Source organism: Gambusia affinis, linkage group LG10 (assembly GCF_019740435.1).
Source record: "Gambusia affinis linkage group LG10, SWU_Gaff_1.0, whole genome shotgun sequence".
Lineage (NCBI taxonomy): Eukaryota > Metazoa > Chordata > Actinopteri > Cyprinodontiformes > Poeciliidae > Gambusia > Gambusia affinis.
Window position 1 is genome coordinate 19802180 of NC_057877.1, and position 24053 is coordinate 19826232.

At 36.7% G+C, this 24053-nt stretch overlaps 2 protein-coding genes across 2 annotated transcripts; one reads left to right on the forward strand and one right to left on the reverse strand.

Annotated features, from left to right (window-relative positions):
• Positions 1 to 9440: 9440 nt before the first annotated feature.
• il12rb1 (interleukin 12 receptor subunit beta 1) lies at positions 9441 to 24011 on the forward strand. The gene is made up of 16 exons (XM_044129863.1): positions 9441 to 9583; positions 10143 to 10284; positions 15030 to 15122; positions 15193 to 15365; positions 15437 to 15567; positions 15667 to 15700; positions 17974 to 18096; positions 18445 to 18521; positions 19691 to 19904; positions 19998 to 20144; positions 20284 to 20382; positions 21300 to 21455; positions 21546 to 21701; positions 21845 to 21914; positions 22424 to 22499; positions 23336 to 24011. Exons 1-16 carry the CDS (start codon positions 9487 to 9489, stop codon positions 23633 to 23635), a joined length of 2088 nt encoding a protein of 695 aa, XP_043985798.1. The 5' UTR covers positions 9441 to 9486; the 3' UTR covers positions 23636 to 24011.
• Positions 10412 to 15075, reverse strand: LOC122838858 (piggyBac transposable element-derived protein 4-like). The gene is made up of 2 exons (XM_044129864.1): positions 12683 to 15075; positions 10412 to 12122 (listed from the first exon to the last, which is right to left on the reverse strand). The coding sequence occupies exon 2, from the start codon at positions 11560 to 11562 to the stop codon at positions 10633 to 10635; it is 930 nt and encodes a 309-aa protein (XP_043985799.1). The 5' UTR covers positions 11563 to 12122; positions 12683 to 15075; the 3' UTR covers positions 10412 to 10632.
• Positions 24012 to 24053: the final 42 nt, after the last annotated feature.

The following is a 24053-nucleotide window of genomic DNA, read 5'->3' on the forward strand; positions in this document are numbered from 1 at the left end:
TTTTGTTTCACTTCACGTTGGTCTATAACATAAAATCATTTTAAATTATACTGAGATTAGTAGTCATGGATTGAAAAAGTTCAAGTGGTTTGAACTATTTTGCAAGGCATTGTACAAGAAGCCACAAACAAAGCTGCTTCGGTTTAGAGGAGCACCCAATGCAATAACTTCAGATGTAAAGAAACAAAGCAGAAATATTTTTTGTTTACTCAGCAGTTTAGACAGAAAGATTTTACAAATAGTCAATTTTAGAGGCTGAACTGCTGCCCTTCCTGCACTTGCAAATGAGGACACTTTGTTTTCTGTTTGTGTACATGCTGGATGCTGCACTTTATACACCGACACAAACAAATGATGTGCCTGCATTTTGTGCAAACAACACAACGCCCACCTCTTTTATATATCAAGGTTTCTCATAAAAAAAAAGCCTGATCTCACTTCACCCTACCTGAAATGTTGCATTTTCTCAGCCGAGCAGCATTCAAATTATGAATGCTGAATAATGAACAGCTTGACTTCCTCAGTCAAGCTGTTTATATTGCTACTTGTTTAAGTCAAAACTAAGAGGATAGGATGTTAAAGTTTTTATTTATATAGGGCATATTTCTTTTTGGGTATTAAATCTTAATACATTTTTCTTTTAGTTGGGGCTTTTATTGGTTGCATGAAAATGTTTTCGTCACACTAGAGAACCATCATGAAAACGCATATAAAAATATACCATCAATTGATTATAGTGCTTATGGTTTTGTGGTTGATTAAGTTCTCTGACAAAGTTTTCATTTTATGGTTGAATTTTTACATACATGACATTAGTGTTTGGTTACATTGCCATTAAACAGTGGCTGCCCTTCAACAAGCTATTGCTTGCTTCAACAAAAAATATTTTGAACTACCCAATCAGAGGTTAATAAAGTCAAGGTATTATCATCTGGAATTTACCAAATTATTTAAAGACAAAGTAAGGTCATTATATGTAAACTTCAAATTTAAAGACTGTCATACAAACTGCTCTCTCTTGTTACTCAGTCAGACGGTAAAGATCATTTTAACTGATCCCTAACAGGAAGTGGTATGATTTACTCTCAGATAATGAAATTAAAAGGTCATGTATGTGTTTTGCATAAGACAATTAAATAATATGGTCATGTGTCTTTTTTGATAAAACATCTGGTTTTAACTGGCTTTGCAATATTTAAAATAAAAGCAAGTTGAAGAAGGCACCTTCTATAAGGTTAAACCATTATGTGACACCAGAATTGTGCAATTCATGCAGTAAATTTGCAAAGGTGACAGACACTTGTCAGGATTTTTATCTTCCTGCCATGGTTTATCTCGCTCTCCTGCACTGCCTCTCCTAGTCTTGTTGGCTGTCCGATAGCCAATTATTTCCACCTATACTATCAGTGCCTATAATGTGTTGTCTTTCATCAACCAGTCTCACAGCCTTTGTGTGGTTTTCATGTTCACCTCCCTGGTTGTGATGTGACCTGCTTTCTGCCACTTAGCCACTCTTTGAGTTTCTCTTCATCTGGCTCGAAACCTAGCTTTATACTTGAGGTCTGACTATTGCCTCATGGATTGTGGATCTGTCCTGCCCACTCTGCTTTCTTTGTTACTGAACTGAATCATTTACCTGATTACTAAGCACTGACTTATGGTCAAAGCTTGTATTTTCCTTACCTATGTTGAGCTTTTATAGTGCATTAGTGTGTATAAACGCACTCTGCCAGATCATGAAATTTTTGCACTCCATCAGATAATCATTCCTGGTTGCAGGAGCATAAAGAGGTTTTCCCTGTACATGCTTTGTGGGTGAAAAACTTCCCAGTAAACAGATATCACATCAAGGTCATAATCTCTGAAGATGTTTTCCAGGGAAAGCATCTGCGTTGGGTAAACCAGCATTTATTGTTTATGCAAGTCTTCTCGTTCATTCTCATCAATCTATTTTCTTCACAGAGTCTGTTTAGAAAGCTGACCCAAGGATGCTGTTGCTGTCCAGTTTGCACATTTTTATTGCCGGAAATAAAACCCACTCAACCTTTCCTGGACTATCGTTTCATTATGGGTCCAAGTCATGTAAAAATCACGGCATAGCACATGTTAGTTTGTCATTTTAAATCTGAAAGATATCATGACATCAGGTCCTGGTGGCAAGGAAAACATTTTGGACTCTTCATAAGGGAAAAAAATTTTAAACAGTTTATTTCCAGTTCACCACTAGGACATATGCTAAGGTTTTGAGAAACTGAAAACAGCCATCATTGATTTTCAAAATATTTATGGTCCAGCTGCACACATAAAACAATATAAACACTAAAAATGAGATGTGAACACAGATCTGCATATGTTAGAACCCTAACAGGCAATGAGTTTCCATTAATATCAGACATCATCAACAGGATTTCCTTTAGTGGACTGTTGAAATCAAATCATTTATTTGTGTTTAGACCATATGAATCTGGTCAAAATATAATAATCACTTACTGTTTCTCTTCCCTGTTGGTGTGAAATTGAAAGTGCAAAAAGTTGCAAGTCTAAAAATGGAGAAGTTTCAAAACTCAATTGGGGAAATCACTCATTTGCTCCACATAACTCAAAATATTTTATACACCTATATGTTTCCTCCTCAGAGCGTGTTCTCATGAACTGAAACTATGACTGACTGATGACTCTGGCTACACAAACCCTGCATCTGGGTGTTTCTTTGTTTCCAGCCAAACCCCAGCATTGATCTTTTTGACTACATTTTTGCTGTGCATAGATGATTTAAACCGCAATGCAATTAAACTTCTTCGTGAAACTGAAAGGGAAAAAAGTTCACTGGGTTATAAAAAATACCTCCCCTACTAGGTTTTCCATATGGCTTCTTGCAGTATTTATTTGCAAACTTATTTTATTGGCACTATGAGAAAATATAGATGGCATTCTATAAACTGTCTTGTTTCTTATTCTACATGTTTCTTGTTTTTTTGTTCCATCACTTGCTTAGAATTTGGAGATTTATCTTTTGACAGGTTTACTTCATGGTATTGTTCAGCTCTGTGATGGGAAATTATCAGCAAAAAATGCAAAATTATAACATTTCTGTGCTGCCTTTTGTAAGTTTAGCTAGACCAGCAAGGTTGAAAACCGCACTAGAACGCCCCCTGGTGGATATTTTGTTATGTTGTTTTGGAGACGCTAAAAAAGAAAATAGATCCAAGATGGTGGAACGCAACACCGAACGGTTCATGGAATTAAGCTGATTATTATCTTTATATATTGTGTTTCGGACAAGATTTGTTCATAAGTATTGGTTAATTGTGAAAATAATAATTGTCTCTTTGTTTTATTTAACTGTGGTGTAAATAATTGTACGCTGGAGTCATTTAGGAAAATGTTATTATTATTATTATTATTATTATTATTATTATTATTATTATTATTATTATTATTATTATTATTATTATTATTATTATTATTATTATTATTATTAATTAATTAATTTATTTATTTTAGCTCGCAGCAAGAATGGCTGCAACGTCACTGAGTATTAGCCAACGATGTCCGTTGGCTAATACTCAGTCTTGTATGTTTCAGTTTACGATGGCCAAAGTGATGGCAGTGGTCAGAGGCCACTCTTCAATAAACAAGAAAATAAGAAATAAGTTTTCTTTTTTAACCTGACAGTCATGTTTTTGGACTTTGGGAGGAAGCCGGAGAACCCGGGGAGAACCCATGCATGCACAGGGAGAACATGCAAACTCTGTGCAGAAAGGCCCCGGGCCAGGAATCAAACCCAGGACCTTCTTGCTGCAAGGCAACAGTGCTACCAACTGCGCCACTGTGCAGCCCAATAAGGAAACAGTAATGATAATTTTGGAATAAATTAAATAAAAAGAAACAAGCAAAACAACTTTTACCTTCCAATTAGCCATTAAAAAAAAAAAAAAACAACACAAAAAAATCCTGTTACCTGTGTTGTTTGGATACAGATGTGTATGTTGCTTTTGTAAGATAGAGTGAAAAAATTCCTACATAATACAGAAAAACAATATGTATTGCTGGGGGAAATGTACTAAACATTGGATAGTTTTCAGCTCACAAAACACCTGAAGTTGAGACTGCCTTCTGGTGGCAGTAAAGCACACTACTAATAATTTTCAAAACGCTCCATAAATTAACTCTCCACTAGGTGGAAGCATTTTGTCATATGAAATATGAATTTCAGAGATGAAGTTTTTGGGGGGTCCATCTACCCAGCCATGTATTTTCTTTCAAGTTTATCCCTAGCGAGACCAGAAGGGGTGCTGATGCCTATCTCCAGTGGTCAACGGGCGAGAGGTGGGGTCACGCTGGACTGGTTGCCAGTACATCACAGGTTTTAGGGGAGTCAATTAATGTATTCAGCATATAGATAGATAGATAGATAGATAGATAGATAGATAGATACTATGTCTTTTATATATCATATCATTGAATTATTTGATGCCTGCAAAGGATTTTATTGTTGAGGACACAATAAAGAATTATAATTAACTATCAAAACAAATATCTAAACTCTCTCTTGGCATGCACAGTGAAGTCAAATCAAATTTAACTTAGGAGAAAGGACATTTCTAAACTGAAGCAGTGTTTTTCAACCCTGGTTCTCAAGGCACTCTCCCCTGCATGTTTTAGACATTTCGCTGCTTCAGCACACATGATTTCATTTGATGGCTGATTAGCAGGCTTTTGCTGAAATCCAATCATCTGAATGGGTGTGCTGAAGCAGAGGACATTTAAAACATGCAGGTCATTTTGCCTTGAGAATCAGGGTTGGGAAATACTGAACTAAGGAACACAGCTGACTGGTCAGAAATAAAGATGTGGAAAAAGTTTAAATCAACATTAGAATGTGAAGGAAAAACATAAGGTTTGGTTATCTTTGCTCATCATCCAAAACTGGAACCAAAACCTACCCAGACATATCCATCCTATACAGGCCAGGCTAGAAAAGCATTAATATGGGATGGAGCTAAGATGCCTATGGTAACTCTGAGGGAGGAGAATGATTGGGAAAAACTGATGACAGGGATAAGTATTACTTTCCTCACTTTGCAAATCTGTTATTTATGGAATTGTCAGAAGAAGAAAAGGTATGTTTTTAGATGAAACCATAAAATGTAATCTGTAGTTTCCCATGAGCCTTGTGGGAGACACGGTAGTATCATGCTGTAAGGAGACCACTATGCAGAAAAGGACAGGAAAAAAAAGAGAATATGTATGATTTTTCTTAACTTTAGCAGCAACCTATGGTTAACGTTTTCATAATGGTTCCAACTAGAGTAAATAAAATATAATTGCCTGATAAAATAACGTATTTGGATTAATTATTTCCAAGAGAACAACCCTTATTTAAAGGAGCTGTTTGAATTTCTGAGTTTGACTCCTCAAATATAATCTCTCTCTTCAAAGATCTTCTTATGACAAAATCAGCATGAAGCCAACTGGAATTACACAAAACAACTAATGCTGAATTCACAGCTAACACAAGCTGTCAGCTGCTCCTTTGAGCGCCTCAAACATGCAAACCCAATACTGATCTGCTGCTGAGACTCCAACTAAAACTGTCTCCTTAAGATTCTTTCAAATAAAATTTGTCTGATCAGCGCAAAACTATAGGACACTAACTACTACTAACTACCCCACATGACTCCACTTAATTTATATAATCAGTTCAGGTTGCTCTCATTCTAATAATTAAATATGGACATAATTTTTATTTTATTTATTTATTTGCCAAATTAGAACAATAATATGCAAAGCCTTCCAAAACATTAGTTTTTTTTATTCGAAGTAAATCAGTAAAGCAGTAGAAATAGCATGGTCTTTGCATTTTAGAAATAATAAAATGCTGCTTGAAACTGTCCACCATCACCAGAGTTTTTCCACCTCACTGATACACACACGTCCCTGCCACCTTAACCACCACATTTTCAGTTTCTCATGAGAGCAACTGTGGGCTGTCTGGTCAGTTAAACGGTTTCTATTTTTGCAAGCAAGTTTTTAAAACAAACTTAGTATCACAGGGTGTGAAACTTCATGGCTGGGAAATGGGGAACAGAATGAGGATCCAGATTGGGGAAGAGTCACAGGAAGATGCAACTTCACACATCACAATGTGAGCTGACGTTCGTTAAGTCCCAGAAGCTCCTCAAACGACTTCTGCCTTACCGTAAGCACAAATTCTGGTAACAAAGAAACACTTTGTGGTCTACAAATCACACCAAAAACAATAGACTATTGTATTTTCATGTTGAACCTATACATATAAATGTAAACATTGTGTCAATTCCAATATGTTGAATGTTCAGTTGGCTAGAAATAAAGTCCTTAGTTTTGTAAGTGGGGTAATCTGGAGAGGGATTGAGCAATCAGTAGATAAGTGTGTGAATGAAACTACTTTGTACCAGCCGGAACATTTTAATGTTGATAGTTACCCAGGGCAATGTCAAGTCCACATTTTAGAATTTTTTCTGCGTTAATATTTATTTAGAATCAATGCTCGTTTTAATTAAAAGAAATTAAACTGGTAATAAACAATCAATGTAATTATTTTTTCTCTAAATCTAAAGGACAATAGGACTAACTCTAATTATTTTTTAAATACAAACTTCTATGAAGGATGAGTTTATACCTGGGAAGATCTTAAGAACAATGATTAAACTACGTAAAAGACTATAAGAACATCATGGAAAAGAGGCTTTGGAACATAAAATTTTGGATTTTCATGCCTAAACGTAATCTGAAGGAGAAGATTTGAATAAAACAAAAAGTTCAGAACCAACTTTGATATGTCAGATTCTGTGACAAGAACCACCTAAGCTGGAACTGGGAAGACTGTCTTATTTTGTATCATGACCTGTAGATCAGAGTTTGTCCTTTCCCTTAGTTGATAATTTTGATTGGGTTTTAATTTTTCTTCCTCATTGCCTCAATCTATAAGCTTACTTGTTTTATTTGTTTATTACTATGTCTCAGTTCCCTCTCTTTATTTTTTTGGAAGCTAAAATGGTGTCACTTTAAGTTACATAGCAATTCTCTTCTGTAGGAGACTGATTGTAGAAACTGTCTGTTGAGGGTTAAAAATTTTAAGGCGCGATCTCAAACTCCACTGAGTTTGTAGATTTGCTTTATTCTCGCAAGGTTCAAGGGACTATCTCCAGAGGCCAAGAGGCAGGGTTCATTCTGGACCAATTTTAGGCTGTAAACACACACGACATACATATGCAGGATAAAGAAATCAGAACCAGAACCTTCTTCCTGCAACGCAGCAGTTCTACTGTGAAGCTATTTGTTACACAGAAACCACAGATAAAAAGCAAGATTTTCTATGTGTAGTATTTTGGCGGACACTAAAAGTTGCCTCAGTATGACCAGTTAGAAACAGTAAATGAAACTGACAAGTTGTCAGCCACCGCTAAGTGACAAGTGTTATGAGTAAACAGACTCTAGGTGTAGACCAGTCACATCAGAGGCACTGTGATGGTTTTAGCTTCCGGATATTTTTAACATTTGTCAAACCATAGCTCACACAAACAACAAAGATCTGGGTTAAACATCACATCAAAGGCATAGAGACACCAGCAACATACAATGCTGGAGCATTAGCATTGCAGTTTGAACAATTTGAAGTTAAGCTCATGACATCGTAAGTGACATTTACTGATGTCTTTTGGCGCAATATGGATGATAAAAATTTGACATAAATTGCAAATTTGTAGGTGGACCAAAATGCAGACTGGAGCTGGGAGCATGAATAATGTAGAAGAATTTCATGAAAAAATAAAGAACAAAAACTTACAAAAAAACCCAAAACAAAAGCAAAACAAAACATGGAGACACAGACAATGCAGTGAGCCAAAGGAGAACAAAAACCACAGAAATCCAGGAAATAAAGAACAGCACAGACACTACAGGGAGATAATAGGTTATAACACTAATCAAAAGGAGGTTGACAGAAGTGTTAAAGTACTGGGAGTGTGAATGAAGGACAATGGACCTGGGCTCATGATTAGCTAACTCATTACAGGTGTGAGGGGAGGGAGAGAAAAAGTGTACAGGGGGCAAGGGAGAGTACACAAGGCTTTGGGAAATGAATCAAACACTAAGGAGCACAGAAAGTAACAAAAACCCCAAACCAACTCAAGAAACCAAGATGTTAACAAAATTAAGAAGTATAAATTTTTCTTGACTGGTCAAATATGGGAGTGATCTTTGCATCCCTCTAATAATAAATGTTTTGATATTTATATAAAGCATCAAAACATGATATGACATGAGATGACAAGTTGGCAGATAATAAAACTGACATTTTGGATGAATAACTAAGAAGTAAAATGTTAAAATGGAAAATATGTCCTATCCAGATTTGAAGCTAAGTAAAAAACAACTAAAGGTAATTTGCTAGAGATTTTACGGTAACTAAAAATATTGTCTCAAAAATGGTTCTGCTCCTCCACTTTTGCACAGCTTAGTTCCTGCAAAAGTTAACATTTTACTGTCATATTTTCATACATTGAAAATGCTTTCTCTTTAGCTTTCATTCAAATAAGCTGTGCGATTTTCTTGGCTTGTTGCAATGCAATACATTCCCTGCAAGGGAGCCTCTGTCACTTAGCAGTCAGACAGGAAGCAGAGAAAAGGTGGTGGTCTGCACAATGCATCAGTTCTAACGAAAGGAAGTGACAATCACAATATCCTCAGACCACGATTCTCCATGTTTTAGGACACTGAAACTGTGTTGCATAAAATTATGTTTAACACAACATTTTTGTTGTCTCTTATGCCAAATCTTATTTTGCAGTTAACTGAGATCTCCAGAAAACCCATTTAGCACTTTGCATAAAATAATAGAGCCCTTTCATGTTGTTTCTTTATATTGTTTCTTTTCCAAATTGGTGTACTTTGTTACTGTTTGGGACAATGATTCTTGTCAGAAAAGAGGAAAAATGGCACATTTGTCCTTGACAGCACTGTCTGATGGAGAAAATAAATGTTCAATTAACTGAAACCATGAAGCCAAACACTCTTTGACCTTGATGATTTATACAGTTTCTCAGATTCTTACCCAAATTGAGAAAACCTGGTACTTTTCCCCTCCTTTTAATAACTCAATTAGGTGTGCAAGCAGCTCTCTATGTGACACATCACACTACATGTAGGTGTCTGTAATCTTTTACTGTAGTTTCCCCAATTATTTCGCCACTATTGATGGTAAGCGTAAACAGAAAAATAATTGTAGGGAAATGAGCACAGAAAAAAAATCAAGAAAAGACTTCAAAGAGTCACTGCAATGGATGTCTGCGAGGGTGACGAACACAAGCTCCCCCCACCCCTGACTCGTTGTGGTTTTGCTCTAACTCATATAAGTTGAGATGTGAAAATGTGACGTTTCTGGGAAACACAAATCAGTTACACGAACACAGGTTGGCTACATGGGCTCTCCTACACTGAGTTATGATCATCTTTCTACTTTACCTCATGGAAACTTTTCAGCACTTGAGTTCACTTAATGGATACGTGATATTTCTGCTTCTTGCAACAATCAGCAAAGGTAAACTCATCATTTATTTTCTCTTAAGAGACATTGTTAAACTTTTATTGACAACAAAATGACTCCTGGATAATAATCTTTCAAATGAAAGTGACAAATCAACTAAAGTAAAGATCAGCCGCAGAACATTGGTTAGCTTATCAGAATTATGTGGTTTGCACTAGCAGGTGACATCCGCTCAGTGCTGTCTGAGCTGCCTCAGTGAAGACCTACTGGTCAAATTCAAACCGATATCTACCGATATCCAGATGCTTGTTTAAAGTTACTTTCAGATTTCTGTTCAAATTCACTTCAAACTCTCTTTGGAAGAGGAAAACAAAAATTATTTTAGGGTGAATGTTATGCCACAAAAACGTTCAAGTGGATGCGTCTAAAGAAGAAAAGGGAAAAGAAACACAATTACACTCCAAGAGGGAGTGTAAGCAAATCTATTTATTGAATAATTTGGCTTAAAAGCAGCAATAAAAAACATACCATTTAATCAAACTGATCATTTTTCTGTTTGCTCAAATATTAATTTCTTCACATAAATAGATGTGTAACACTATTTTCTTTTAAGGGTCAGCATGTGAAGCTCCTTCCAATCTTCTGTGCTTCCGACAAGATGAAGACAAGAATGTTTACATCTGTGAATGGGATGTCAACACCAATGAAACAGAAGTGACATTTTACATTTGCTATAGGGGAACTGAAGAAAAAAAGTGTGTTCCAATTTCTGTTTTTGTGTGATTTCCTATCTATTTGGGTCTAAAAAAACACCTTACAATTAAATTTTAAAAAAAAATATTTTTATTTTTAATTTCACAGCATGTCCACTGTAGAGGACAACAAGATGATTTTAGTGTAAAAATACAACTGAATTTAGAAAATGAGCAGATTATCGCTTTAGAGTAATATTAACAAAAGAATAAATTTAATTTGATCAAAAACTAAATTCTTTATCACTCTTCATTGTTTTCTGTTGCTTATTGCTTGCAAGGACAATAGTTGCCTGTGTATTTAGTTGAACATTGAACATAAGCAGTTCTACAGTTCTTCTTTTGGATATTTTAGCGGTGATAATCCTGAAAGCACGTTTTCCTTTTGGTGATGCAGAGAAACATCTTGCATTTGGTACACCTCATGTATGTCTTGCCATTGCAGCCCTTATTCCTGCATCTTTCTGCATGCTTGATATCCACCATCTCTGGCATGTGCCTGGCCCCTAGTCTGCGTACAGAGGGCTCTGGTTGAGGGATCCTGGTTTTGGTTGGTGGCTGATACTCTTCATCACTGTCTTCACTGCTGTCATCAAATGAAGGACTATCCAACAGCTCTTCAGCCAGGTGCAATTTGAAGTCCAGATACTGTTGGGTGTTCTTAGATGATCGATTAATCGCTTTACTGTCAGACTTGTATTGGATACAAGCGTTTGTAATGGCAACATCAAAGAAATGAGTGATCACACGTGATGTCCATTTCTTGGTCCTGGTTGACATGCGATAAAAGCTCAGCATTTGGTCACACAGGTCTACGCCACCCATGTTGTCATTGTATTCTCTGATCACTGCTGGTCGTCGCACCTGGACATGAGCCTTTTCTTTGTTGGACCATCTGCTACAGATATCTTCTGGATCTTTCCCATACACAGTGGAAGCCATCAACACTGGTTTATTGTCAAACCATTTAGTGATTGCCAGCTCAGGCCTCCTCCGGACCACCGTCACTGATGCTCCTTTCCCTTCTTTTCGCAGCTGCTTATCTCCTGGTAGCTGGCATGGCTTTGGTACTTGGTTCCTCATTAATGTTGCTTGCTGGAAGACCCTTTGCAAGCAAAGCATCCATGAGATCGATTGTTGTGAAGTATCGATCAAAGAATACACAGGTTCCTGTGGGAAGAGATTCAACCAATCGCAAGACTGCTGCAGCTCCAACTCCCAACCTTTGGCCCCTGAACGTATTCTTCCCTTGATACACCTCAAAATCCAGCACCAGACCATTTGGAGAGGCAAGGACAAAGACTTTTAGGCCAGTAGGGTTTGGCTTGCCTGGGACATATTGCCTGACTGGACAGCGGCCTGTGAAAGGGATGATTTGCTCATCAATGCAGACCTTATTATACCTTGGAAGTCTGAGACAACCTTGCCTCACACGGTCAAGCAATGGTCTGACTCTCCAAAGAATGTCTGACTCCTTTGTCTCTTCTGTTACATCCAGATCATCAACAATCTTGAGTGAGCTTCTCAGCTTGTAGAATCTATCCCTTGTCATTTTCCTGCTAATAACTGGCACTTTAGTTTTTTTAGCCCAAAACATTTTAACTTTGGGATAGCCAAGGCAGGCCATGTGTACTGATTAGCCAAAGAAAATCTTGATTTCTTGAGCAGTAGTATTTAGTGACACTCCTGTCGTTTGCAGCTGTCTTTGATTTGTAAAAGCTGCCAAATCTTCAAAGATTTTGTCGTCGATGTACTGCGAAAAGTATTGGATTGGACTCCAGTGTTCTCGGATTTTAGGGTCATCTTGATAGACAGGAAGCCCAGGTAGCACAGGTGTGAATCTATTATGATGGATGGAAAAAAAACACAAATAAGTACTAAAATACTAAATACTAATACAGCAATAATCTAATATGATAATAGAATTGGATACATTAGCCTAGAACTAAATAAAACATACAAGGTAGTCCTGGCCCACAAAGCACGGCGACTTTCCTGCTCCCTTTCTGGCTCTGAGTCTGTCTCCTCATCAGATACTCCTGCATCTTCTTCCTCTCCTTCTTCACCTACTTCTTCTTCACCATCTTCTCCTGTCCCAGGCTGATACTCATCCTCATCCTCATCCTCATCTGACAGCCCCAAATCTGAATCTCCCTCTATTATTCAGTATAAAATCCTCTCTGCTTCACTTCTTTCTCCTACAAGAATGTTGACTCATTAAATACATTAAAATGGTCCTGGTGTCCACTACAATTGACATTCATAAAAGGACTGTTATTTCAAAACAGAAATTATTAAACTGTTTTCTGAGATAAAAATATTATCATTGACATATTAATAAACAAGACTATATATAATTATCATGGTAAAAATAGCAATAGATAAAGAATAATTTGCTTACCTTTCCTCTTTCCATAAAATGTGGTTGTTGGTATGCCAGCCATTTTGATTGAAAAGAAAAAGTGAGTTCCCAGCATGCAAACCTATCACATGACACATCACTGGAAAGCCCAGGATGTCCTCTAAAGAGTAATGCAGGGCTTGATAGGGTAACTCAAAATAGTAAAAGAAAATACAGGTGAACAAAATGTCCACTATAAAGGACACAAATGAATGGGCCGGGTCTCAGGAGGTTTAAGTGAGTACTGCTCAGCGTTGAAGAGGCAGATTTTGTAAACAGAAGTTCTGAAAGAAACGTTGAGCAGCATGTAGATAAACTCCTTTCAGTTCTCTCTAAGGACGAAAGAGTCAAAATAGGTCATCATTTCCTCTAATAGGAATGTGAAGTTGTAACACTTCAGATTTAAATGTCATCATGAGGTTACATGAATAGACTGAATGCTTTATTTATCAAAACATACTGAATGATTGCTAAATTGGTCCAAATGTTTTGTCCCTTGTGTGATGTTTTATACAAAAAAAACCTATTCTGTATATTATTTCATGTTGCACCTCTGAGTTTAATCTTAAACAGTGGTTCTCTGTGGAGTGAACTATACAGTAGTGTCATGACATGTCACATGATAAAAGCGACAATACTGAATGAATAAGAATAATACAAACAGTCATAAAAAACTATAAATAAAAATAAATACTGTTTGCTGTTTCCATAGGATTAAGGTGGGTCTGACAAAGACTCTTGATGATTAGATCATCAGCAGTACCTGTGTATAAAAAAAGACTTTTTGGCACTTTACAGCTTCCAATGGATTCTAGCTATCAAACAGTGCAATCAAGTTAAGTTCATTATTCAACTTGGTTAAAAGAAATTCTGGATGTAGGTTGTACTGCTGAAGGAACCCAGGAAAATATGTAGGAAGTCAGACATGGGAATGATGGGAGTCAGGAGGCTTATAGCGCTGGAGCTCTGGAAGACTGTGGCACAGTGCAGAAGCTTGGAATTTTGAGACCATTATCATAGGAGGCCAGGAGACCAGAGGCATGTGACGAAGGCGCTCAAGAGGCTGTCTGGGCAGCAAATCAGGACCCACAGGAGGGAGATTACGCAAATGCTTGGAGACTGAAAGCTAGCAACACCGGAACTTTGAGGCCAGCAATAGTGGAGTAGGAGAATCCAGAAGTTGATAACAATGACTGAGGATTCTGAAGACTGATTCTAAAGACGGAAGAACCCAGATGATGGTTGGCGATGAAAGCAAAGGAACTTTTGGGTAGACTTTACTGGAGGCCCAAGGAGCATCTTGAGACAGGGACCCATGTAAGAGCTCTGTAGGCCGGAACACTTGGTGTGTGTCTGGAGCCCATTCAGGTACTCAGGAGGCTGGCACTGAAGCCAGAGACATCCTTGGAGGAGCCCAGAAAGAGATAGGTTGTCAGAGAGGAGGATAGCAGCAGCAAGGTCAGCTTCTGCTGCTGCAGGAGAGAGCTGTGTAACTTCTGCTGCTGCCTTGAGATCTGTTGGGGCTGCTGCAGGCGGGGAGCCTGATGATCTGAGCCGTAGGAGGGGTTTTATGGTTTTGATACATGACACTAGTTGTGAATCTTGGAAATGACAGCTAAGAAGAAGAGAAGTGCAGACCGCAGCCCGATCCCTTGGAGAAGGTGTAAAAGATCTGCCTTTTTCTCACCTCACGTGGAGGTTGCGATGTGTCGGACACAGATGCAGAGCACTGCCGGTTGCATGGGTGTCCTCAGCGTGAACAGACAGACCAAAGAGAAGCAGAGGCCCTCACGGGGAGAAAACAAAGAAAACAAAAGAAAAGTGTAAAGGAAAGAGAGTAGCTACAGCACTAGGGAGTTGTTTTTTTTTTGCTGACAAGGGCCAGGTGGCTTATTAGTAAAAAAAAAAAAACTTCAGCTAAGATTTGAGACCAGACAGAGAGAATGAAGGCAAGAGAATGATGGCCCAAGAGGAGCGGAAGAAGAGTAAACACAGACCAGGAAACAGGCAAAACAAATCAAAAAGAGACAAAGAACAGAACATTGTAGATACACACAAACAATTGTGATTGGGCATCTTTCCACAAATAATTTGGACTATTGTAGACAGAAAAATCAACAAATAGTGAATCATAAACAGGCAGACATCTACTGTGGTTTGAGAACCATGAAAGAACTAGTGTAGTTTGAATGAACAAGAACCGCACAGGTTTAACACATAGAACTACATATGATGTTGATGAGAATTACAGTAAAAACTAAAAGTTCATGAGAATAAATTGTGGTTTTAGTATGGCAAGTTGTCCATCCATCCATCCATCCATTTTCTTACACCCTTCTTCCCTTAGTGGGGTCGGGAGGGTTGCTGGTGCCTATCTCCAGCTGCGTCCCGGGCGAGAGGCGGGGTACACCCTGGACAGGTCGCCAGTCTGTCACAGATGGTAAGTTGTATTTAATCATTTTACCAACGTATTTAATTTGATATTTTTTACATCTCTATTTTTTTTGTAGTGACAGTTATGAAATTGCCTCAAATGGCAAAATTGGAGGCATTAAGAAGGCCCAGAAAGAGGTCGTCGAGGAATTACTGATAGTCACTTCAAGCATTGACATGTGGGTAGAGGCTCGTACTGGAAACTCCACCTGCGCCTCACCTAAAGAGCCTGTAATATTGCAACATATAGGTACTGGATGCACCAAACAACACTCAACCATATGTTTTCACAAAAGGTTTAATGGTTGTTTTTCTCTACAGTTAAATATGAACCACCACAAAATATAAGTGTGTCCTGGTTGAGAAACAATCTCAGCTTAAGTTGGGAGTCTAAATATCCATCTTTAGCTGAGGTCTGGTTCAGGAAATATCATACAGAATCATGGGAAAAAGTAAGGTTCATAGTTCTCTCTTTACAAGTTCTTATGTTTTTGCATTTATTTTAAGTTACCTATTAATTAATACTAATTTATGTTGACCTTTCCTTACAGAGACTAATGAATACTACCAATGAACCTCCTAAGCGTGAGTGCACAAATATTCCTTCAGTTAGTCTTTCAAATTATATGTCAATCCCTTGATTTCTGCTTATATTTTGGTTTCCTTTTCCTGCTTCGAAAACATTGCACGTTTGATATTTAAATGTAAAATTGCCTGGGCATGGTAGTTGGTAGCACTGTAGCCTTTCAGCAAGAAGGTTCAAATTCTGAACATGATTGACAGTGTTAAGACCCTCCTCCTGGCTCTCATTGGTTGCTTCTGACCAAGTGGTCCAATTCTGCAGATTGTCATGACATAGTAATAGTTTTTACAAATATTTTAAAATATATATTCTTGATAAAAGTTACCTACTGCACCTTTAATGTAGCCCATCCATTTTGTTTACAAATGGATGGGTAAACAAAAAGATTACAAATAATAATTTATTTATTTTTATTGAAACAAAAAAAAAAAACACTTGTTGTGAATTTTCTGAAGAATACAGCTTACCTGGTTCAAATCAAATAGATGGAAAAGAGAGATGCCTTTAGGCCAGATGCCTAAAGGCAGAAAACTAGCAAACATAGATAAACACCAGTCTTAAAACAATATAGACATCTTTAGAAATGCAAATCCATACAAACAAAATCTAAAAATTCACAATCCTGGAGAAAGCCTATAGTAAGTTAAAGTATAGTGATATTTGGCAGCAACAGCATGACATAAAGGAAACAAACAATAAGCTCAATAGAAACGTAATCCTTTAACATTTCTACGCAATATTTTGTGCATGTGGAACAATGCCAATAACAAGTCACCAGTAATAATCAGAGTGAGTCATTGTTTAAGATGATTGCATATGGAAAGAAAGATGTCCTGGATCTGTCTGTTCTGTGACTCATCTGTGTGTGGTGAAGTCAGGGTTGGTCCAGGTTATCCATGATGGATGACAGTTTGTTCAGCATTCTCCCCTCCTTCATAGTCTCAAATTCAGTTCAACATCAATTACTCATTCATATCCAAATCTGATTGATTGAAATAGACACCAGTATTAAAGCAACTGTAAATTCCACCATCCTTTACAGCTGGAATCCTATTTAATTCACAGCTTCACACAGCAACATATTTTATTAAAACTCCTGAAATATCAATTTGGTATTATTTAATAATTAAAATTGTTATAATTTGTACAAACTAATACATGTCATTAGTAATTACAATGTTGAGATCTTGGTCATTAGTTGATATTTTAGTTGATGTTGATGTTCTGACCCTATTCAGGGCATGGTTTTTCTTTCCACACCTAGGTTTCATGTTTTGCATCGCCTGTGGTTTTTTTCTTTTGAAGTTCAGTATTGCTCTTTCTGTGTGTGGCTGAAGGTACTAGGGTGTGATGAGCTCTACATTTAGAAACCTGGTTGCCTTTTAGCTCAGTTGTGTGTTCTCATTTAAGGTTGGCTGTAGTTGCATGATTTATTTCTCTGGACACCTTCACACAAAAATCAGCATTTTTTTAGTTCAAGTAGAGCAAACATAAAACAAAAATCACCATGTAATGTGCAGCTCTGAAAAAAATTACTTCTGTTTTATTCCCAGGGGTTTTATATTTTTACAATAAGAAAGAAGTATGAGTAATCAGTCATCCATTATATTTTTGGTGTGTTATTATCTTTCATCTGAGATGTGCAGTCCTGTTGCATATAGACTAATAACTTACATGCAAAATTCAGATATCTGAAAAGCAAATGAGGAAACTATAATGTATGTTAGAACTGTCGCCATGTAGCTTGAGGTCTCAGGTTCGCACTCTGGTGTCTTTACACATGGTGTCATACTTAGTGGTGTTGAGCTTGGACCAAGGCACAATCAGGAAATCTGACTGTTCATCCTGAATAGTTTAACAAATAAAAACAGTGCAACGTACAGAACTTGGTTTCTGGCACAACAGGAAAACATTGAGGAAAACACAAACGACACAACACACCAGAATATCAAATACAGAAATACTGAAAATTATGGACGGAATCAGCAGTGGGAAAAGAGGGAAGGGAGCTATAAATATGATGAGAAATGAGTGGAGAGTGATTTAGGAACCAAAAATGTAATCATAGGCAGTGAGGAACAGTTGGGGAGTGAATGGGAACACACAGGGATCTGTGTGTCCATGCTGTAACCCGGATCTCATTTAATCATTTAATGGAGATAGGCACCAAGCGGTGTATTTATGCTAATCGGATGCACAGAGGAGCATATATAGAAAATGGATGGGTAAACAAAAAGATTACAAATGATAGTTAATTTATTTTTTATTGAAACAGAAAAACTCCTTGTTGTGAATCTCCTGAAGAATACAGCCTACCAGGTTCAAATCAGACAGAGGTCCATCCAGGCTGAAAATCCGCTGTGGAGCGACTGGTCACCAGTTGTGATAGTTCCTGCAGGTAAACCGATGTAATTCCTCACTTTCTTTTAGTACAGCTGAAAACTATAAGCATATATTTAAGCTTTTAAATTCTTCATACTTACTCATTAAAACTACACAAGTGCATGCAATTGTACCCACAAAGACAGAACTTTTCTGTAGATACAAAATGAGCTATAATCATTACTCTAACCTCACAATTTCAATGGTTATATTATCTTTGTAAACAATGGAAAGACTGTCTTTTTCATTTACTTTCACAAATAAAGACAGAGTGCTTTAAAAATATGATTTCTTTATTAACTCTTATTTGGACTGATTAAAACACAGGTATGTAAAAGTTTTTTTATTATTATTTTTCCAACAGAATTTGAACAACCTCCGTCAGTTCGGAGCACAACAACAATTTTTAATGGAACTCAACAAGTCAAGCTGACTTGGGAGGTAAGTAAGTTTAATTTACTGGATATTTTGCTACATAATAAAACCTACTGAAACAAAAATGAGTTACACAATAAATAAATCAAAGAATAAAAATAGAATGGAGACATAATATTATAACAGAGTTATTTAAATTGTAGTTTAGAACCAGTCTTCCAGCAATGTGTAACTAGTGTATCTACTGCATAACCTTAAAGTCTGATAAGGTGCATTTTATATTACAGTTAGGAAATATAATTATAAACTCTATAAATAGTGGAAAAAACAATTAATAGCCAAAAGCTCACAGGAAAAATAACCTGAAATTATGTAAATAATAAGAAATTGATATTGGGAGCATTCAGTGAATCTCTGGTACACAAAACACTTTGTGTATTTTTAACACGCTTTATCTGGTAATACTTACATTTTACTGAAATAGCAAACATTTTGGCAAAATGGGACACATTTTTGTGTTCAAGTTTTTGAATCACACACATTAATATTACTTTTAAAGTACTATTTATCAGTCATATTGTGTCTTTAAGTCATGGGTTGGACAAATTTGTAACAAATTGGGTCTGTGTTACTTCAGGTGAGTAACATTAATGCTATATGCTTTAAACTTCTGAGGTCTTTTAGAAACTAAATGATTCAGGGATCAAAATAATAACTTTGACATCTGCAAGTCCTTCCAGCTCCTTTACAGCCAAATAGGAAGAAATTCTTAATAACTCCAGGCCATTAAACTGTAGTGAGTGCATCAGGATCCCAGTCTTTCACTTCAGCACAAACTGAGATTTGTTTCCTCTGTGTTTCCACTCTGACTCATAGAGCTGCAAAATATTGTGGCAGACAGTTAACGAGTGAACCACTAGTCATTAACGGTGCATATTCTTCACCAGTCAGGAAGCCTTGCTCTGTTGCTCCATCATGCCTGTCTTACTGTTTCAGCTTGTGTCTTATTTTGATCATGTACAACAATTTTTTTTAAGAAACTTGTCTAATTCAAGTACTTTCAAATACTGTCTGCACATTTACATGCAACTTTTTAGAGAATTTCCCAAAACCATCAACAGATTTTCTAAGTCACTTGCTCTCCTTTGTGTTTTTATACTGCACTGCTGTGCAATGGGAGGTGGGGATTTTCCATCTGTTTCTGTATATAATTCAATCTCTGTTCGTCTCATCAGCGGATGCCCCAGGCAGCAACCGTCGGAGGGGTGACTTACATTGTAAACGTCACACAATCCTGTAAGGAGAAGAGTCACAATACCAAACAGAACAGCTACACCGTTTATGTGTCATACTCAGCCGCCAACATCACTGTTTCTGCCAAAAACGAGGCAGGGTTCTCTCCTCCAGCAGTCATGCATGTGCCAGCTGCTTCTGCCCCAGATTTAAAAAGTAGGTCCTACAGACTGGGTGCATGTATGCGTCAGAACATGTTTATTTCCTCATTTCAACCACAAATGTTTTCATACCTTCCCTTGCTCGCAGCTTGTGACAAAACAATGCTGGATAAGAAATTACAGAACAAAATGTGGCTTGAGTTTTACGAGCTCCAAGATGCAGATTTGATACCAGAAAGAGTTTGGTGTTTAACTTCACAGAACAGAGCAAACAAAAGAAAGGAAGTAAAAAAACGTAAGTTGGCTATTATGGTTTCTGCACTTTTTAATATCACATCTATCTATGTAATGTTTGCAGTTTTGCTCTTCCATGATGAAAATGATTAAATATGGCTCCCCAGACAGCTGAAGCACCTGTTTTGTTTCCATTACAGACATGAAGGTCTACACACGCTACCTTTACTTTGAACATAAATATCATGATGGCAAACCACAGACGGGGAAAATGTGCCTATACTATAAGAAAGAGGGTGGTAAGTGTGTGCACTCAGCTCTGCACCTCAATATGATGCAGGTGGAACACCGCATTATCAACATTATTGTTCATACATGCTATTATACTCCTCAAACATTGATCACTTCTTTACCAGTTCATACTCCCATTTGTTATCCATTACGCTTCACTTAGTTGGCTCTTTCCATCGATTGAGGTGAAGACAAATTTGGACAAATTGAATTAAGACAGATCGACCAAAATAAACAAAAAATTTTTAGATATTCTGTCTTTTCATATTCTGTCTCAAAGAAGAACATGGTATGTAAAATTAGAACATATGGTTTTCAATTAAATTGTGATTAATTAATTACAGACTCTGCAATTAACTCTATTAAAAATGTAATCAAGTACCACTACTAACAAAAACTATTTCATAACCAAATTATAATCAAGTGAGTGACCCACAAGTGTACAATCTAGCTCTCACTTAGTTCTGATTCTGTATTTCTTCAGTAATCTATCCATCAAGTTCTTCAATGGGAATCAGTAACAGATAATGTTTAAGCATGTACAGTACAGGAGGCAGAAACAGCCTGATAGTCTATCAGTTATACTGAAAATGGGGTGTCCCGTTTCTCACTGCTGAAATGTTTAATAATCATTTTGAGAATTTTCAGTTTGGGTTTGGGCTAGTTATGATTTTTGCATGAAAATATTTGTGCAAATTTAAACTCTTAGAGGGGATTTTTTTTTTTTTGCACAATTTTGCTGTAATTGTCTCCATGTATGCCTTTGTTTTTGCATAGTTGGCAGAACTGTTATGGAACAAATTACATATTTCTATATTTTGTTACTATTACAGTGAATACCACTTCATAGTTTTATCCCTTGACACAGTATTAAAGTCGAATGAACAAATAACAGATATACAAGTTGCTGTTTTTGTTGTTTCAGTGCCCAGCAAAGAGCCACAGAATTTCCTGACTGTTTCTGACACACACGACTCCGCTGACCTAACCTGGAAACAAATTTCATATGAGCACCTCCGTGGCTTCCTCACACATTACAAATTATGTACTGTAAAAATAAATTCACAGAGCAAGCCTCCAGGTTTGAAAGACTGTCTTTTCTCTAATGGTTTCTCTTAATTTGTAGTTAGAAAGAAAATATATTTGCTTGTGTTTTGTCTCATTTAAACAGAGTGTATCAACATATCCGCATCAGCAACAAAACACCATCTGAAAGATTTGGCACCGGCAACCAAGTACAACGTCACCCTGGCTGGAGTGACACAAACAGGAGAAGGGCCAGTAGCCATGCAGAGTTTTACCACACTGCGAGAGAAGCCTTTCAATGGTATCAAGCCTGCAAATTCAACTACTGTGTCAAAAAAAGGCTTTTGTATAGATCTGGATACTTTAAAATCATAACAGTGAATTTTCAAGTCACAAATGTCTTACCTTCTGCTTTTTAATCTGCTATTTTCTTCTTGTCCTTAGTGTGGATAAGCTTTGGATTGTTGTTTGGGTTTTTCTTTTTCTCAATATTTTGCACCGTTGTCTTGAAGAGGTTTGTGAGACTTTCTTTTGCAAACATATTTATATCAAATGTCCATGTCAAAGTTCTTCACAAATATGCAAACAATAAGGGAATAGTAAAGATTGTTTAGTGACAAAATGTTAAAAAGTTAACCAAGCTAAGTTTTCTGAGGCACCCTGTCATGTTAAAATAATATAATAAGTGTAAGTTTGTAATTTTTTAAAGGTTGTCATATATTGTTGCCTTCCATTTAAAGTTATTGATTATTTACATTACTTTGTCATATGCTTTCATATTCTGTATCTGCTTTCATATTATTTATTTCATTTTCCACTCTCCAATTTAATGTCTTTTTGTAATCTAGCAGTATTTTCTATGTAGCTCACCTACAATGTGATCATACGATAGGATTCATGAGTTCTTTTTTGTTTATGCTGTATTCTAATCATGTGTGTCCTATTTCACAGCTGGCTTTCTGAAATCAAGGTTTCACAAGTTGCTGTTGTGTAAACATTTTCTGATCTGTCTTAATGTCTTAGAATAAAAAATAAGGCGTTCCCTCCTGTGCCGAAACCCGTGATGCCAGACTTCAGCCTTCGTCCACCAAAGAGCGAGGTAGGAAGCTGTGTCTCTACTGATTGTTTTTAACAATATTTGTGTAAGATATAAAACTTTGTTTGGCTCAAATTTGACCATTTCTGCATCTAGTTTCTTGAAAATTTTTAAAATATACCTTTAATGTATTTTAAAAATGCACTAATTTGGGCATGGTGGTTTCAAGAAGGAAAGTCCCTATCAAGCATGTAGAAAGATGATGTGAAAGAACTACTAACATTTTATTTCCCCACATAGCAGAAGCATGTTTTATTTAAATTGAATTTGATGTAAAAACATCAGAGCAGGTGGTAAACAAATAAATATTTGGTTTATCATAAACAAGGAAAAATAGCATACTTCAATTTATCCATATAGCAATGTTATTTATTATGTTACATCATAAAACTGTGTAAAGCATTTAGAAAAGAATGCAGTCAGAAAACAATATGGTGGAGATATATGCAAATATCTAACTATTTTAATAAAATGTGAATTTTCAGTCCAAAACTAGCCATGCAGTCATACAGTCAAAGGTTCTTACAGCCCATTAGATTCACATTTTCTTACTCAAAAGTACAATAAATAGCCAAAACAAGAGCTTTTAATTGTTATATATAAGACAAATGTGTATTGCATCCCAGGATTGGCATTTAAAACTTGTTCAAAACATACAGAACCAAATAAAAAATAAAGATAAAAAGTTCTGTATGAAAATTACTCAGTTTAATTTACTGGTATTACTTTCATCTTTGATACCAATGATCAAAACTTAGAAGCAACTTAATTTTAAACTTTTTTGTTGTACCTGTGCCCCAGAATACTGACTGTTCTCCACTGATCTGACCCAATAACAGGATATGTGGGAGAGAAAAGAGGAAGTGCATGCCGTCACGCTACACAAGCTCATTCCAGAGCAGAAGCTCGTTTCAGAGGCCACAGTCCTGAAGGGCGAATGGGATGATGAGGCAGGACGGCAGGTGGAGAAAGACGGGTGCTGCTCGGGAGAATCTGATGATGAGAGCTCGAGTCTTGCCTCGGGAGATGACACTTTGAAGAAAGCAGACTTGAAGAACCTGGAACATGTGGAAACAGAGCTGGCCATGCTGATATACAGGAATGGTTTGGTGTTTGATGTGAAGTCAGAATCACTTTGAGTCACTTCAACTGTTTATCTGCCTCAACAGCACAAGACTGTGCAAGCATTGGACTGACTTGCTGACTAATGTTTGTCTCTGTAAATATAACTAAATACAAATGTGATTTTTTTTTTAAATTTACTTTTGTATTTCTTCTATGTTTACTTTGTGTGTATTTTCTGGAAGTTACTGATGTCAAACACAACATGAATTCAATAAGGTGCCAGTAGTATATCAGAAAGCAGAATAATTCACTACTGCTTCACATTTGCACATTAATATTTTCACATTTTTCAAAAGATGGAAGGGAAATCCTGAGCTGGTTTGTAGCATTTTAATATCTTCATTGTACTTTTTCTTTTACTGCCTATTAAAATTCAAGTATGGTAGTCAATATCTTTGTTTTCTTTTTTCTTCCATTTTTATTGTCAAATGC

Excerpts from the sequence above, each read along its gene's own strand:
- il12rb1 (XM_044129863.1), top strand. The coding sequence starts at position 9,487 with ATGATCATCTTTCTACTTTACCTCATGGAAACTTTTCAGCACTTGAGT. Across the intron at positions 19,905-19,997 it reads TTCTGCCCCAGATTTAAAAA|CTTGTGACAAAACAATGCTG; the intron begins GTAGGTCCTACA and ends CCTTGCTCGCAG. Across the intron at positions 22,500-23,335 it reads TTCGTCCACCAAAGAGCGAG|GATATGTGGGAGAGAAAAGA; the intron begins GTAGGAAGCTGT and ends ACCCAATAACAG.
- LOC122838858 (XM_044129864.1), bottom strand. The coding sequence starts at position 11,562 with ATGGTCTGGTGCTGGATTTTGAGGTGTATCAAGGGAAGAATACGTTCA.